At 42.7% G+C, this 18,620-nt stretch overlaps 2 protein-coding genes and 1 long non-coding RNA gene across 22 annotated transcripts in view; 2 read left to right on the plus strand and 1 right to left on the minus strand.

Annotated features, from left to right (window-relative positions):
- LOC135109023 (regulatory factor X 4-like) overlaps positions 1 to 5,569 on the plus strand; it is a 115,014-nt gene extending 109,445 nt beyond the window's left edge. Inside the window, exons 15-17 of the mRNA XM_064019999.1 lie at positions 400 to 719; positions 2,648 to 2,931; positions 3,415 to 5,569. Of these exons, the coding sequence (XP_063876069.1) occupies positions 400 to 719; positions 2,648 to 2,931; positions 3,415 to 3,442 (632 nt within the window). The 3' untranslated portion in view covers positions 3,443 to 5,569. The remainder of the gene's footprint in view (positions 1 to 399; positions 720 to 2,647; positions 2,932 to 3,414) is intronic.
- A 4,593-nt stretch (positions 5,570 to 10,162) lies between these two features.
- LOC135109025 (uncharacterized) overlaps positions 10,163 to 18,620 on the plus strand; it is a 63,765-nt gene continuing 55,307 nt past the window's right edge. For 8 of the 15 annotated variants that reach the window (XR_010272547.1, XR_010272533.1, XR_010272546.1 and 5 more), the window contains exon 1: positions 10,332 to 10,492. This is a non-coding gene — a long non-coding RNA (uncharacterized LOC135109025). The other 7 variants (XR_010272534.1, XR_010272535.1, XR_010272539.1 and 4 more) reach the window with 7 other exon arrangements.
- The window catches only part of LOC135109024 (uncharacterized), a 6,563-nt gene continuing 5,649 nt past the window's right edge, over positions 17,707 to 18,620 (minus strand). For 3 of the 6 annotated variants that reach the window (XM_064020001.1, XM_064020003.1, XM_064020002.1), the window contains one exon: positions 17,707 to 18,620. This exon is cut by the window's right edge. In XM_064020001.1, the coding sequence (XP_063876071.1) occupies positions 17,876 to 18,580 (705 nt within the window). In that variant the 5' untranslated portion in view covers positions 18,581 to 18,620 and the 3' untranslated portion in view covers positions 17,707 to 17,875. The other 3 variants (XR_010272532.1, XM_064020000.1, XM_064020004.1) reach the window with 2 other exon arrangements.

Genomic DNA, 18,620 nt, shown 5'->3' on the forward strand with positions numbered 1-18,620 from the left:
AAGTTGTATTATCTTTCTCTTCCTTCCGCTCCATTCTCTGTAACATATCCTGTCTCCCGCACGGCGTCATGACCAGTGCTGCGGCGTAACAGTGGCCCGTATTCTGGAGGGCTTTGCTTTCACACCGCGACTATTTTCAAAGGCCACAGAGATGATTAGCCGGGTTTTCAAGAATGTTTCTCCTATTGATAATGTAGAAATCTTGTTAATATGTCGCTAGAACCTTAAAAAAAAAAAAAAAATTAATTACCCGTGTCACTTCAACATGAGCCTATTGAAGTTAGTGGGGGAGCGGACAGAGGTGTTTCAGAATATGGTTCAGTCAGTCACAGTCACAGTCTTCCTCACGGCGCCATGCACCTCTGTGCCGCAGCTTCACAGTCCCTCCCTCCCCAGCAGGTCTGGACGGCAGCCTGGTGGAGGACGACGGTAGCTTGGACTACATGTCTGGCCTCTCCACCTCGTCCAGCGGAGGCCTCAACGCGCAGGGAGGGCCCGCCACGCCAGCCACCACCCCCGCCGCTGTGTCCGCCGCCGCCGCCTCCTCCCTGGCGAGCAGCGGCGGCACAGGAGGGGGTGGTGGCGGTGGTGGAGGCGGCGGCAGTGGAGTGGCAAGTGACTATTACAGCTACGATTACGACTCAAGGACCTACCGTCTGCCGTCCACTCTGGTTGGCAGGAACTACTTCTACCCGCCCACCTCTGTGCCGCTCAACCAGGTAAGGGCGAGGAGAAAAAGGGGTGGTGAGGGAGGCGGGGCGCAGGGAATGTTACTGCCAGGAGAAGTGGAGCTGGTGCTGGCTTTAAATAGGGAACCTTTAAATAGTAGACAGCGTGGTCTTTAAATAGTAGAAACTGGAGAGTTTGATAGTACCATGGACATTCTAATAGTACAATGGACCTTCTAATAGTACAATGCACCACTCTAATAGTACAATGCACCCCTCTAATAGTACTGGGAGCCTTTCCATAATACAGGGGAGCTTTTATATAATAAATATCAATTAAAGACTTTTAATGATAAATTCTGAAGGCTTTTAATTCATAATTTATTGGAACCGTGTATAGTAGACATTACAGTCTCTAGGTAGGTGTTGAAGTATTAACAGTGAACAGCAAGATAAAGTATTTGGTTTGAAATATTAAGGCAGAGGCACCCATACTCATCTCATAAGTAGAGGTGACGCTGAGGGCAAATTGAGCTGTAAAGACCAACCTATTGACAGGAAACCGTTGAGAAAGTTTAGGTAACAGCGGACCGCGAGACACTGCCTGTTTCCACCACTAAGGCCCGTAGCGACATCTCCCAGCATCTCTGGCCCGTATTCTGAAACACCTTGCTCTCTCACCACAACTATTTTCAAAGGAAACAGAGATTATCAGCCGGGTTCTCAAGAGTGTTTTTCCCGTAAATAATGTAGAAATCTTGTTAATCTCTCACTACAACCATAAAACACTCTTAAAACCCGTGTAACTTCAACTAGTCTTTTGAATGTAGTGAACATGCGGCCAGGAGTGTTTCAAAACATGGTTCCACGTACGGCCGTGGTTAGAAATTCGTTAACTTTGCGCGCTCATTGTCACAACTTTTTTTTCAAATCTGCTTCATTCTTGAGTCGTCTGATCTGTTAAGAATTTGTGAAGTGTCAGATTTTACCAGATCGTCAGTAGATATGAAGTTTGGGTTGAAGAATGCAAAACACAGAGGAAAGCAGAGCGTTGTTCTACTTCCGTCCATCACTGTACTGAACAATGGGACTCGTACACAGCGTGTATAACCTTCCGTACTCGTATATGAGGAGAGGTAGTGAGGAACGTGCGTGGGCAGTCGCTGTGAACGTAAAACAGAGAATAAAGCAAAATAGCGAGATGAAGAGCCAGACAGCTTTTTTTTTTTTTTTTTTTTTCATAATACCGTCCTCTTCACACCATTCTTCTCTTCTGTACGTGCTCTTGTTTATTTTCATCCCATGCCCGTTTTTGCTGTAATGATATTAATACTCGGATAGTCAGCCCTGGTTCACTCACTCGTTGCCCCCTCTGTGAATTGCAACAACATAAGAACGCAAGAAAATAAAGGAAGCTACAAAATGTCATCAGGCTTTACACGTGGCAGTCCCTGTATCAAACATGCCTAATTGCTTCCATCTGTCATCCTCATCAATGAATTTAACTAATTTTCTTTTAAAACTTCCTAATGACTTTTGCATAACTGTACATTTGATAACATTTTTTAGCACCAAGCTTCTTATATATCATTACATTTTATTTTATTTTATTTTGGGGGAAACGTTTATATTCCTGTATTTTGATGATGTATTGATTTTATTTGATGGTTTCTTAACTCACGTCACGTCAGAAGGAGGCTGAGTTGACTGTAAGGAAATAAGGAAAGCTGCAAGAAGCCATCAGGCCTACACGTGGTAGTCCCAGCATGAAACATTCCTACCGATTTCCACCTATCATCCTCATCCATAAATCTGTCTAATCTTCTCTCAAAAGCTCGCTGATGACTCGACACTCACAACCTGACTACTTACTGAATTTGTTCCATCCATCTACCATCCTACGTATTTGAGAACCAGTCCTTCCCATCATGATTATTGATCCAGAGAATTTTGTGCTGAAACGCGTCTTCCTTCGCCAGTACTACCAAGGTGGAGGCGTGGGCGGCGACCTCAGCGGGGCGGAGGACAGGCTCGGGGGTGGCGGTGGCGGCGGTGGTGGTGGTGGTGGTGGTGGTGTGCTGCACGTTGGTGGTGGCGGCGGAGGCGGGGGCAGCGGTGGAGGGGCAGCGGACCACCTCGGATACGGCAGCTTACGGGGAGGTGATGCCTATGTGGACTGTTCCGGCGTGTACTGCCCCGACCAGTCCCTCCTCTACCCCTCCAACTACTACCAGGGATACGACGCCTCCTACTACAGCACCAGGTGGCTCAGGGCAACACACACACACACACACACACACACACACACACACACACACACACACACACACACACACACACACACACAACATAAAATCAAGTCCTAAACTCGTCTTAGTGTGTGTGTGTGTGTGTGTGTGTGTGTGTGTGTGTGTGTGTGATCAAGTCCAATGTTTATTATGTTCAAAGGTCCGTAAGTGATTGTCAGTTCCCGTAATCACAGACATACATACATACACACACACACACACACACACACACACACACACACACACACACACACACACACACACACACACACACACACACCACTAAATAATAATAATAATAATAATAATAATAATAATAATAATAATAGTAATAATAATGATAATAATGATAATAATAATAAAGAATAGGTAAATAAACAAATAAATAGATAAAAGTAAGCTAACCCAACAAAATCACACGTGCTTTCACAGGACTCACGCACAAACATTCCTTCCAGATTCAAAGCCAAGGACGTGGAAGGATAATAGCAGGCCGAGGTCCGCCACCCGCCCGTTCCCTGGCCGTGGTCGAGGCTTGGCTGGAATGGGCGGCTGCGTCTTGTGACACGCCCAATGCTCTGGCTGAGGAGCGAGTCGGTGATCGGGTCAGTGCTGCGGCGGCAATGAGAGGAGATAGGTGGACTTATCAGCGTGGTCGAATGAGTCAAGATGGTTATATTCCGTGTGAGGCGAGGCGAGGCGCTGAGGGCGGAAACACTTGATGTGGTAGGCGAGAGCACGTAGCCGCTGTCGAAATACGAGTATGTAGGTGGCAGATAATGTCAATGAAGCACATTAACTATACACTGCATTATATATAACTACCGGTAAGCTTTGGTTCATAACGTATATATGAGTACTGATATTTTTTTTTTTTTTTTTTTTTGTGTTTAGTGAATTCGTGTTCAAAGTGTTGAGTCAGTTTTATAATAGAGGCTAAGATGGAGGAGTAGTGAGGCAAGGAAGGTAGAAGGTCTGTATTTGGGGATCCTTAGTGCACCACACAAGAACTTGAGAACTTAAGGAGACTACAAAAGACCAGCTGACATACACGAGGTGGATCCTGAGCACGTGAAACTAACTTACCTTCTGTCATCATCATCCGTAAGTGTATAGAACCTCAGCTTGAGAACTAATGTCTGTGCAGGACGGCGGTTCCCTTAGTGGCCTGGTAGTGAGGGAGGTGGAGGGAGGGAGGGAAGGACAGCAGACAAAAGACCTTGCTGCCTCAGACTGCATTATTTAGAAATCACTTGCCTTCCCTTGCATAGCGAACACAAACTGCTGCCCAGCCAGCCCCTGGTCACACACACACACACACACATACACACTGAAGACATAATGTAGTTGCCATGAAGGAAACTGTAATGTTTGAAATTATCATACATGAGAAAATAAATAAATATACTTATTTTCAAAAAACGTAGCAGTACCTCCATCTGTCCTCCCTGGCAGCAACACACACACACACACACACACACACACACACACACACACACACACACACACACACACACACACACACACACACACACACACACACACACACACACCACCTCAACGTTTCTCTTCACTGGATATGAATACCTACTCTGGAAGCAAGTATAGTCCAGAGACACATCCTGCGAGGAAAGACTGACCAAATGCTGCAAATAACTCCCCCCCTCAGGAAAAGCCCCTTTGATCTCACCTCAGAAAACGTGAATAAATCTGCAGAGGGACGTTGCTCGCCTGTGTCTGCCTGTGTGGTGCGGGGCCTGCAGTCACCACCAGAGCCGAGGAGCACCGAGGAGTAGTGCCCGAGACCTTAGCACAAATTTATCTCTGCTCACCAAACTGAAGGAAGGAAAAGTTGCTGGACTGCACTTGGTGAATTTCGGTGAACGTCTAGTCTGTCAGGCTCAGTTTAGAAGGTAATGGTACACTTAAGTCAAAAAGTACGCAGGTCTTGCTTGAGTTCACGGTCGTGGTTAGAAGTCGAGTAGCATTACGCATTAGTTTCAACTGTGTTTTGAGTTTTCTCTCAATCATGAGTCCCCTGATCCTCGGACTCTGTCTGTTGTTATAGGGAGGCAGGTAGCAGGACTTGAGAGTTAGGACTTCTGAAATGCTTTGGATTCTGAAATAAAAAAAGACTATTTTCAAAGGCCACAGAGACGATTATCTGGGTTCTCACGGGTGTTTTAACTAATTGATGAAATAGAGGCTCGTATTCTTAAACTTTTTTTCTTTCATAGGGATTATTTGTGATAGCCACAAAGATGGTTTATCAGATTCTCATGAGTGTTTTTTTCCCTACTAATGATACACAATCCTTGTTGAACTATCCCCGGACACACACACACACACACACACACACACACACACACACACACACACACACACACACACACACACACACACACACACACACACACATCCTTCAAGCCTCCAGTAACTTGCACCAAAACCGCCGTGACGTTTGAAAATATGGGCCTTCTATAGAATCCTTGTAAAACTATCACTGGAGTCGTGAGAGAAAGGTAAACACACACACACACACACACACACACACACACACACACACACACACACACACACACACACACACACACACACACACACACACACACACACACACAAATACCCTTCAAAATTCAGGTAAGTTCCAAGGGAGTCATGGTAAGATGGTGAGACACTTTATAAGAGTACGAGTTGTAAGAAAAAGGCTAAACCTGATGGAGAAATGTGTGGCACGTTAGTAGACTTCTGACGGTGACTGTGTTGGTTCACGAGATCTGCCAAGAGCTACGGCGTTACGTTACGAGGGCTGAGTGTAACATTGGTGTCTGTATGTGCAAATAAAATTGACATACAAAAAGAGAAAATGGCTACTCTGTTTTTTTTTAATCACTGGGAAGAGAGATACTCCAAATAATAATTTGTATATATATATATATATATATATATATATATATATATATATATATATATATATATATATATATATATATATATATATATATAAATCACAGGTAAATACACATTCAAAAAATTGTTGTATTAATGATTCGTTGCAACCTTTCATATATTTGGCGTGCAGCTTCCTCCGCTAAGCAAGAAAAAAAAAATGAGTTTGATCTGTTTTAATTAACATCTATATAATCACAAGACTGTTTACTTCCAAACACGTCCCAGGCCTTGGGGGTTGTGCCATCTGGTGGTTGTGCTGGAGCGGACCGCGTCACAGTCAAACATAGTATTAAAAGACTGGAAAGATCCATCTTTACGTGTAGAGAGGCTAGCTGGTTACATTTTTGCTTTTTCGTTCACTTCATATTTAAATCAGCTGATCCTCACACCAAAGCGGCCATGGTTGATGGGGGACGCCCGTGTGGCGTGCGTCGCTAGGGGCAAGACACTCGCTCATTTACGGTTCCGTGCCATCGCTTCCCAAAAGATAATGAAAGGTAAGCATGCTAACATCACTGTTTAAACAACTTAATGCAGGGCCAGATATTCAAGAAACGCCTCTTGTAGAGAGCCTTTAATGATGAGCTACGAGGCCCTGTGCTGAGCTATATAAAGGCTCAAAGTGTCTGGATAAATATAGATGCCCTGTGTTGAGAATGACAGAGAGGCCTCGTCATAAGATAAATTGGAAAAAAAAGTACTTTAAGATAGAGATCGGTAAGCATGCCATATTAAGTAAGACAGGAAGAGGCCCCAGGATTGAAGAGCAAATATAAAGACAGAAACCTAACGAGGATGAAGCACGTGGCGTAATTTGATAAAGTATTGAGATAGTGAAGGGTTATATATCGTCGCCATTCTTGATCTTCGTCATCACAGATGTTAGAAATGGAAATGGAAAAATAATTGCACCTGGTTCGGCAGGATGAAAGGTTAGATTATAGTGTTGCGGAAAGAAAATTTATTTTCTTTCCGTAACTGTATTTAACATGCCCAGCGTCTGCTAGGTTCTGAGAAAATATTCAGAAGGATTTTACATAACAAAAATTAACTACAACTGCTTGCATAGAGTGGCAGGTTAACTGATAGAATGGCAGGTTAATAGTGTGTTAGGGCGGCGTGGCCACAATCCCTCAGCGATTCGCGGCGCCACTCTTTACCCCGCACAACTCATCGTGGCAATGTCCATAACATTATATGAACATTGCATCATGGTGAAGACGTGCGGCGCCGAGACCCGAGGTGAAGAATGTCTGTGAATGCTGTGTGGACAATGGCGGCCAAGGCCAGATGTGTGTGTGTGTGTGTGCGTGAAACGAATAGTCAGTCAGCCAGCCAGCTAGGCAGAGAGATAGACTGAAAGAGGCAGACAGACAGACAGACAGACAGGGAAACAAACAAACAAAACAAACAAAGACAAAAACAGACATACAGACAAACAGATAGAAACAGAAAGACAGAAAAGAGACATACAAACATACAGACATATGTACATAGAAAACAAACAAAAGAGCAGAAGACAGATATGTATACAGACAGACAGACAAAAAGACAGGTAAAAAATACACAGGTAGACAAACCGACTGACTGACAAGGCATATACAGACACACCACAGACGACATGAAGATGGACAAAAGCTAGACTGACCAAATACAACCAGACAGACAGACAGACGAACTTACATACATACATACATACATAAAGACAGGCAGGCAGGCAAACAGACACACAGGAGACAGGTAAGACACAGGCAGACAGACAAGAGAAAGATACATAAACAAATAGGCAAACAGACAGACAGACAGACAGACAGACAGACAGACAGACAAATAGGCATACATACAGACAGACAGAAGACAGGCAGACGGACAGACAGAGATGGAGAAAATAGACAGGCAGATGGAAGAACAGACACAAGACATACAGACAGACAAACATAGACAGAGAGACACTCACAAACAAATAAAAGACACAAAACAAATAAAAAAAAAGATAGAAGCAAAATAATAGACAGACAGAGAAAGACACACACACACACACACACACACACACACACACAAACACACACACACACACACACACACACACACACACACGCAGAAAGAGAGGCAGACAAACAGATTGATAGATACACAGAAGACAGACAAAAGACAGACAGACTTACAGACAGACAAGTAGACAGGCAGGCAGACAGATGGGAAAACCGTAGACAGACAGAAGGTAGACAAATAAAAGGCAAAGAACAAGAAGGAGAACGACAGAATGACACACAAATAAATCAAAGGCTGGAAATAGGAAGGAGACAAACAGACACACAGACAGACAGACATAAGAAAATAGATAGACAGATAACAGATGGAAAGACAGACAGACAGAAGATAGAAAGACAGATGGAAAGACAGACAGACAGACAGACAGACAGACAGACAGACAGCAAAGTAGTCAGGCAGGCAGGTAGACGGAAACAGACAAACAGGCATAAGAAAAACAGACAGACAGACGGCGTGGAATCAAAAGCTTTTCGTCTCATCAACTCCTCTCCTCTAACAGACTGTCTTCAGTATCTTTCTCACCGCCGCAGTGTTGCATTTCTTGCTGTCTTCTACCGCTATTTTCACGTCAACTGCCCTTCTGATCTTGCTAACTGCATGTCTCCCCCCCCTCCCGCGGCCTCGCTGCACGACTTTCTTCTTTCTCTCACCCCTGTTCTGTCCACCTCTCTAATGCAAGAGTTGACCAGTATTTGCAATCATTCATCCCTTTCTCTGGTAGACTCCGGAACTCCCTGCCTGCTTCTTTATTTCCACCTTCCTATGACTTGAACTCTTTCTAGAGGGAGGTTTCAAGACGCTTATTCTGTGTTTCTGACTACCGCTTTCGACTCTGTAAGGGGAACAGCACCTCAGTGGGCCTCTTTTTTTCGTTTAATTTTTTGTTGCCGTTGTCCAGTATCCCTCCTACATAGAAAAAAAAAAGTAAAAGGCAGACAGACAGACAGACAGACAGACAGCTAAAAAACAGAAAGAAAGGCAGACAGAAGGACAGAGAGAAACACAGACAGACAAAGATAGAAAGACAGACAGACGGACAGAAAGAAATACAGATATAGACAGGAAAACAAATATATAGAAGATAAACAAATAGACAGTAAGAAGGCAGCCAGAAAGACATACACAGATAAAAAGACAGGAAGACAAACAAAACATTCAGAAACAGACAGTAGACAAACAGAAAGGCTGAATGACATACAGACTTACAGACAGACTGGTAGATAGAAAACAGAAAACAGACAGATGGACGACATACAGATATTCATGCGGTACAATAATTTATTTCGGATATTAAGTGTGCTCACCGCGACTCAGAATCTCCGACAAGGCCTAACACGATAATATTATGTAATGTTTTGATTTCTCCGTATCATGGAGGCACTGAGTGTGGGCAGCGTGAAGGGCTCCAAGAGGCATCACTTCAAGGCCCGCACTCAGAAACGTTTTGCTCTCACCATGAGTATTTTCGAATGGTAAAGATATGATTAGCCTGGTTCTCATGACTGCTTCTCATTTAAACATTGAAGAAATCTTGTTAATATGTCACTGAAACCGTAAAAACAGCCTTCAAAACTCGTTTAGCTTCAACTAGAGCCTTTGCAAAGTAGTGGAGGTGTAGCGCAGAACTGTTTCACAATATGGTCTTTAGTCAAGTTAAAAAGTCTTGTTTTTCTTGGAATACCAAAGAGGAGGTGGAAGAAGAGTACGAGTGAAAAAAGTGATGAAATAATAGAAATATAGTATGTAATAGTTCGACGGACGGTGCTGCACGCATCTCTTATTACACGCTGTTGAGTCTGTTTGAGATGGAGTATCTATGCAGCTCTTCCTCTCCAAGCTCCTCGCCTCCCTCACTGCGCCTGAGATATGTGACAAAGTAACCCCGGGTGTCACCTCGCATTCAGGACCATATTCTGAAACACTTCTGAGCAGTACCTCGACGATTGACAATATTTCTACGTTATTAACAGAAGAAACTATCCTGATAACTCGGCTAACCATCTCTGTGGCCAATGAAAGCAGTTGTGGTGAGAAAGCAAAACGTTTCAGAATACGAGCCTCATCCTCATCACAAGAACACACATCGTATTGCACTATTGCGTCATGTGTGCTGCGCTCGGCACGCTATTTTGTGTGCAGGGCGGCGTCATGCAGCACTGGTTTGTGTTCCGAGGGGTAAGTGACTGAGCCGAAACTTGTAATGAAACCCCGAGCGGCGAGCAGAGGCCTGAGTGCTATAGTCTCAGCCGTCTGCATGTTTGCCAGTTCATCACAGACTGCTGTCGGGAGGTGTAAGCTCGTGCCTGCAACTGTGATTGTGTTCAAGATCCATCACGCCTTAGACTGGCGCTGTGGAAAGTATTAAGTAAGCGTCATGGGCTCAAATGAAAACGGTGCTTGCTGTTGGTGTTGAGTGGCTGCGGACATGTAACGTGATAATTACTTACTGCTTAATTAACTTCTTGATGTGCCAGCCAGGGTGGTTGTGTCTTCAGGCTCTCCACTACGTCACCTAGGACCTCGGCGAGCAAGGTAGGCGTAGCATGGTTTACATCGCTACGTATGTTCAGTTTGGTTTAAGGCAGAAGCAATGCAGATAATGCAGTGCGGGGAGTGCATTGCATCTGTTAATGAGGACTGTTATACGTGATTTATTGAACCATTTAATTATCTCTCTCTCTCTCTCTCTCTCTCTCTCTCTCTCTCTCTCTCTCTCTCTCTCTCTCTCATACACACACACACACACACACACCTGATGCGCTTGGTACTGTTACGGCGGGCCTCCACCTTGACCACCAATCTGTTACGAGGTTTGACTGCGTCTCCTCACTCTTCATGATCTCAGTGTTGGCGATGATTTCGACGCGCGTTGGTGCGTGGTGTCATTGATTACAAAGACGTAAGAAAATAATGGAAACTGCAAGAAATCGTCAGGCCTACACGTGACAGTCATTGTATGAAACATACCATCTATTTTTACCAATCATCCCCATCCATAAATCTCTCTAACCTTCTTTTAAAGCTCCTTATGACTCTGCACTAACAACCTAATTACCTTAGTGCAACCTAATTACCGAGTCTATTTAATTCATCTACCACTACATTTGAAAACCAATTCCTTCACATTTGTTTTCGTGTTTTTTTTTTCTTCTTGTATGTTTATTTTTAAAAACCAATAGGAATATAAAACAATTAGTCTCATTTTACCACTGGTAAGGAGTGGTGTTTTATTTGTATAACCCCCCACGCCCCACGCCCACGCTTTCCCGCCTTCCGTAGACAGCTATCATATTCTTCTGACCCACCTTGCCTTGCGGTACAGAATGGTCCCCCTGCACAGAATGAGACCCAGGCCTCCCAACTTATCATACTGCTTCTCTCGTGCCATTATAATCAAGGGAGTCGGTGGAGTAACAGTTCCGTAAAGGTAATAAGGTGCTGATTTATTACATCTTATAGTATACATTAGCTTATCAAACAGCACTATCGAGACAAGAAATGAGAATTGATGTGAGAAAGGGAGCGACTTTATTGTACCCTTTAATAAGACGAAGGAAGGAAATAATAATGAGATGAAATAACGTGGGAAATGAGTGAATGACAGTCCTGGGAGGAAAGACGTTGGTGGTGCACAAGGAAATAATGAGATCTGAATGACGGGGGAAAAATGAGGGAATGAAATCCTTGGAGGAAATACGTAGGTGGTGCATAGGAATAAGGACATACAAGGAAAGCAAACACGATAAATGCAAAGTTAAATTGAGATATGGAGTTTTAAAAACACTGAAAAAAAAAATCATACATTATTTTTTTTTTTTCTTTTTCTTTTCAAGTAAAGAGGAATGAGAGTTCTTTACAAGTATGGAGATGCTTCAGGTGAAGACATAAAAGGAAATGCTAAGTCGTCTGAAAAAAAAAAAAAAAAAAACACGAAACGGTGCAAAGTAAGAGTACGAGACCGGAAAGTCCAAGTGTGTGCACCAGTCGGCACCAACGTAAAGTGATGCAATCCAGTGCAGTAAGAGATTCACATTCACTGCAAGAATCTAGAAGGTTTTTTTTTTTTTTTCTCTTGAATAACAATAGTAAATATCTAATATGGAAAATGGGAATTAAGTTCATATTATGTCCTTACATTGATGTGCTTTTATTGTGAAAGTCGTCATTTATTTCTGTTTCATGGTAAAATTAATAATATACATGTAACCAGTAGTTGCCTGGATTTGCATGACTGAGTGACTATAAAGTCTTTAGGTTTTATTTCTTTGAACGAGAGATTTCATGAGAAAGGTTTAGTTTTTGTTGTTCCAGTACAACCATTGCCCTAATACGCTTGTTCACTGAACATTCTTTTGCCTAGTTCTTTTGGCTGAAGTCCAGAGAGTAACCTGACATGTTATTCTTTGGACTTTGTTTGGACTCTGGACTTGAACAAGTCCAGAGAATAACATGTCAGGTCACGCGCATGTAGTAGCGACGTAACCTGGCGGGGTTTGGGCTAACATAGAAAATGGATGCAACGATATTTGAACAGGACTATTTTAAAGTATAGTATCAGCAGTTAGTTTACATAATATTACTGAATCATTCAATGTTCTGGCGCCCAACAAGTGTTGTTTTGTGTGGTTCTTATCTTGCATTACGTAAGTTTTGCTAGCACAATCGTTTTTCCAGTTTAAATATCAGTAAATTGAGAGCCCATGGCTCTGTGATTCCCTGGTTCCTATCCCAATTCATATATATATATATATATATATATATATATATATATATATATATATATATATATATATATATATATATATATATATATATATATATATATATATATATATATATAGTTACGACCACAAACCGAGTCTCTCCTCTTACAGCCGCCGCTCATTCGGGTGAGCTTACCCAAGACTACTTACGTCGTCTAGTGTAAGATGTATGACGAAAGATACGAGTCCACGTAACTCATCGTGGCCGCACTCAACAAATGTCTCAAGTTGGCACCGTCTCGCTCACAGAAAAAAATACAACACTTGCTGAGAAAGGACTTGCAAGTACACACACAAGTATCACACGAGGCCTTAATATCCTATGAACAGACCGCTCACCCACTACTCAGTAATATATCATAGCATTCTGCTTCAAGTTCAACCAATCTTCGATTTCTCAGACGACAGACTGTCCCCCTAAAGTCCCTGTCACACCAAAGTAAACGAATGGTCGTCCTTAAAATCGTATCGGGTTGGGGAATAGTTGGGGGCGTTTTTTTTAGTCGTGCGTAGTCGCGAAGGGAGATAAAAAATGTTTTCTCTGTAATACTTTTCCTGGTCTAGTCGTGGTTAAAAAAAAAACCGTTAACGGTTTAGTTCAGGGAACGTTCACCGAGCGCCTGCTAGCGTATCATGAACAGTTGGCCCAGTCATGAGCAGAGCATTCGGCAACAATTTGGTGACTAGTTGGACGAAATTTATTACATCTGAACATTCGCAGACAATATCACGACAATATCAAGACTATTCGTCAATTAGTTGACGAACAGTCTTGTTATACTTGACGACCATTGCACGACTTCACCACATGATGTAACCCACGCCAACTTGGATTCGGGGAATTTTCGATGAACATTCTTCAGATTGTTAGGGAATATTCTACGAACATTCTTGAACCACTTGCCTGAATGTTCAGCAGCAAGTAGTTGAAGAACGTTCGGATACATATTCGTCTTTTGGCGCGTCGATGTGGCAACCACGTGAGTAGTCAGCAACGGCAGGAACTAACATATTGCTGATGGTGGCCTCACACGTGTGAAAGATGATCTCGGAAACAGTGTTGCTTGCCAACCTGAATTTGTACTGCAGAGTGAGAGTTGTCCCCTGTGGCCAAAAAAAAAAAAAAATGTGTTATTGCGAGCCGCACTTCTGGCAGGATATCTCTCCTGTGGTGGATGTCCTTCCTCTCAATTTTTGTTCCAACACCTGTGAGGAGCTGCCTGAAGTATTGCACATCCATCCTCAGGAAATTCTTGCATGACATTGCATTCTCGGCTTGTAGTTCAGACAGAAGTGTTTCATACAAGCCATAATTTTCCCTGCGCATTAACCAAGGGCGTGTCCAGATGCGTTGTTTCATCTTCTTCAGGGCTTGTTTCAACTTCAAGAGGGCCGTTTCAACTTCAAGAGGGCCAATATCATGCCCAAGAGGGCTAACATCATGACCATGTATTCTTCTTGTAGAGGAGCAAGGATGACAGCATCAAGAAGAGGTGACGAGGGCATGTTGGCAGCTTGATTAGTGACCACTTAGTGGCATTTTGACCCCATTTAAACCTTATTGATCGACCACACCTCAAGAGGTAACTAGTCGTAAAGAAGTCACAGCTTAACGGTAGTGAGTCCAAGAATAATCAGATCACCATCCGACAACCCTTGGACAGTTCGCCAATAGTATTGTCAGATCGTGGGCCGAGCACATGGCAAGTACAGTCGCACAAAGTCGCCGAATATTCTACGAATATTCTCCAAACACTTAGTGAACATTCGCCAACAACTTGTCAGACGGTCGTGACGTTCGCTTGGGGAATTTAACTTTAAAATTTCAAATTCGTAGACTATTATACCAATATTCTGCAACAATTATACGAATTGCCTCTAAGCGTTTGTCGACAATTTGCCAACAATTCCCCGACTATCTTTGATATTCGTTTCACTCTTTGTGAGTCTGTTTCTTGTCTGTCGGACTCCCGTGATTCACGTTCTCAGCTATAAATGTACATGTGCCGGGGAGCCGGTCACTGGCCCGTCACCAGACGGGTCACACACGTTTAACACATGGATACCTCATGTCCCAGGAAACACAGTCGTATTGCTATGACTGTTTAGTCCACCTTACAGTGCGACATTGGGAGTAAAAGTTAAACTTGATCAAAAGAAATATTTATACACATGCAATTATAGGCCACCTCAGAGCAATGTAAATCATTTTCTTAATTCACTGAATGAAATTCTAACTCTTACAAAACATAAAAACTATCATAGGTTAACATAAACTTCGATTTATTACAATATAATTATAATGCACAGGAATTTATAAATTTAATGTATAGTTACTATATATAGTTAGTATATAAATTTAATATATAGTTACCCCTTAACAACCCTTCCAACACAAATTACATCATCAGCCACACTAATTGATCAGATCTGGTCATCTGAAATAGAACATGACGTAGCTAATTGTATCATTAAAACCAACATAACTGACCACTGTCCAGTAATTGATGTCTTTAAGCGTGACAAGTATTCTCACTCCTAACCTGCTAACCTGCTTATGCAACTAAGCTAACCTCAAAAAATTCTGCTCTCTTCTTTCAGAAGCAAATTGGGCAGATGTTTTAGAATGTACTTGTCCTAATGTTCTTACAACTTATTCTTTAATAGATATAAAAAGTACTTTGATCACTGTCTTCCAGTAAAAACAATTAAATTCAGTTGTAAAAGTAGATGCAGCCTGTACATCACCCCTGCATTAACAACAACAAAAAAATAATAATAATCATCATTTAAGTGGCCGTTAACTTTTCTCTCTCCTAAAATCTGCAAAAAAGAAATACTATCAAGATGAACTAACAAGTAACCAGGGCAACCCAAAATCACATTGGAAATCCACAAATAATGCACTTGGCAGATCTATAGACACTAAACAACAAAATATAGAATTAAGTTTTTTTTTTTTTTTTTTTTGTGCTGACATTCCAGACAAATTCAAGAAAAATTTTCTGAAGTTTGTGGGTCAGAAACATGATAGCGTAAGTAATGATTTTATGCAATATTTACGTGATTCTCCAAGCTACTCAATATATTTATTACCTACTTCTCGAACTAAAATTAACGTTTACCTAGAAACATTAAAGACTTCGTTCTGTGGCTATGATGAAATTTCCCCTACCGTTTTCAGTCATACAAATAACATAATAACACACATTATTAATCTTGTTTTAAAGAAAGGAATTTTTTGCAGATACACTTAAATGTGCTAGACTAGTTCCACTATTTAAATCTGGAAGCAGAAATGACAAACAATTACAGACCAATATCCGTTCTTCCAGCATTCAGTAAAACATTTGAAAAGATAATTGCAACCCGTCTTGGAAATTTTATTGAAGGATTTGATTTACTCCAACAATCATTATGGGTTTAGGTCCAGTCGTTCCACCGTATCAGCCATTCTGCAATTTACTTTTAATGTACATATACAAATATCTTGAAAAGAAGCATCATTTAGCTAGTGTTTTCTTACATCTCTCCGAAGCCTTTTGATTCACTAAGTCACAAGCTTCTCTTGAGCAAACTTACTAATTTTGGTATAATGGGTATTCCATTAAAATTATTTGAAAGTTATTTAACAAACGGATATCAAGCAGTATATTGTAATTCAACCTGCTCTTGTTTCAAACCCAGTAATAAAGGTGATCAATTTTAGACCTATTCTTTTTATCATGTATATTAATGACATTGTTTATGTAAACTCTAGATTGAAATGTATCATTATGCAGATGACACAAATTTATTGTCGGATGACTCGAATGTTAATAGATAATTTGTCTAAATGTCTGTATTTTTTTTTTTTCAGAACCGTTCGATGAAAATCAATATACCACGTGTAACACTAGAATGAACTAAACTAGAGAAAGTCAGTCATGCTAAATTTCTAGTGGTTTATATAGACAGCACACACTCTGATTGTTGTTATGATCTACATGTCAATGCTGGCAGAAGAATACTATTCCTTAGGCATCTCTTTACAGCTATAGACACATTTCACCTTTTCATGACTTACAAGTGATCCTGTGACCTGCCTGCCTTGTACAACCCTCTTTCTTATTTCTCCACCCGTCTCGACGTTTCCGTCACTGTTCCCAGATACTTCGTCACACCGCCACACACTCTCCTCCCATGACCACCTCACACCTTCCCACAGCTGGTACACTCACCCTACAAGGTATCCTAAAGTCACACACCACTTCTCTCCTCATCTTTAATCACACACCGCCTCCTTTCTTTTTCCCAGTACAATTTACCTTCAGTTTCCATCTCCCAACACACACTATGGAACTGGTCCACCTCCCTCTGACGCTCCTTTTCACCCTCTGCTACTAAGACAGTGTCATCTGCAGACAGACACGCTTCTGCAACCCATGCCACTCCATTCTGTTTACATTTTGCACCAACATTTCCTACATTTCCAGAATTCCGTCATCTTCTCTCTGCCTTCATCACTTCCAGCACCTACAGCTGCATACACACACAGATCCAAGCATACCTAACTATCCCTACTTTTCCCACAGCTCACTCTCTCTTAGATCCTTGCGATCCTTGCCATCCACGTGCCTCTGTTCCCTTCCCTGCTGTTGAGGACATGCTGAGTGCACATCCTCCTCCTCCTCCTCCTCCCTTGCTTCTCTCATTCATACCACACCACACACTCCCTCCTTCCACTCCCTTGCACACCTCTCTCTCACATCCATTGATGCAGCCAGTCATTCCTGAACTCTTCATGTGTGTCGTGCACTCCTGCTACATCAGTTCTTCCCATCTTTACTTACTGCTGCTCTATTTATCCCAGCCGTTCCTGTGACTGTCTGAGTCACGTGTTTGTTTACTCAGTCTCTCAAAGCAGAAGTAGTGTAGAGGCTCTTTGCCACTCACAGTGTGTGTACAATATCTATTTTGGGAGTTTTAATGGAAAGTAATGGGATTTCATAAGGTTTTATTAACCACATGAAAGTTTAACAGTGCGTATACTCTATATATATATTATATATTTTTTATTTTATTTAAACTATATTTACAGCGTGAATATTATTACAAAATTTAAACTTAAAGTTTCTTGCTGTCACAAGCAACTATTTTGAAAGTCTTTATATCATTTAATTTCACAAACCAGCGGTGTAGGGCGCGCGCCCCTCCAGACATTGGCAGCCACTTTTGCCTGATGTGTGGACAGTCGGGTCACATCAGGTGTGGCCTGCGTGAAGTGGTTCCACAGGCGCGCTGCCCTGGCATTGAAGGTTCGCTGGTGTTGTGAGGAGCGGGAGAGAGTCACCAACACCTGCTGGCTTCCTGCCCCTGCTTGCCTCGTCATCCTCTGGCCTGGGTGTGGCGGCAGACACAGGTGGGTGAAGTGAGGGGTGTGCTGCACCTGAGTCTTGTGACACACCACCAAGGCTGACACGTCCCGCCGGTGCTCCAGTGACGTGATTCTGGCTGCCAACTCCTCGTCACACCCCAGTAGACGAAGAGCACGTCTCTGCACCGCATCGAGGCGCCTGGTGTGGGTGGGGGCGCTGGACATGCACGTCAGGGCACCGCACTTCATACAGGGACGGATTTGTGCCTTGTAGAGAGTGAGGATGCCTCGCGAGTCCAGACTGCCCGTCACCCTACGGAGGGCTGACACACGCCGAGAGGTCTGGCGGGCTACAGACATGATATGAGTGTCGTAGCGCAGCTCGCAGTCCATGGTGACTCCCAGAATCTTGATGTGGTCCTGGAGAGGCAGCTGCACGCCCTCAAACCGCAGCTGTCCTTCCACGGCCTGTGAAGCGGCAGGGGACAGTGAGATGACCATCACGTGTCTTGTCCGGAGCGAAGGTGACTTGCCACACCTT

Source organism: Scylla paramamosain, chromosome 18, assembly GCF_035594125.1.
Source record: "Scylla paramamosain isolate STU-SP2022 chromosome 18, ASM3559412v1, whole genome shotgun sequence".
Lineage (NCBI taxonomy): Eukaryota > Metazoa > Arthropoda > Malacostraca > Decapoda > Portunidae > Scylla > Scylla paramamosain.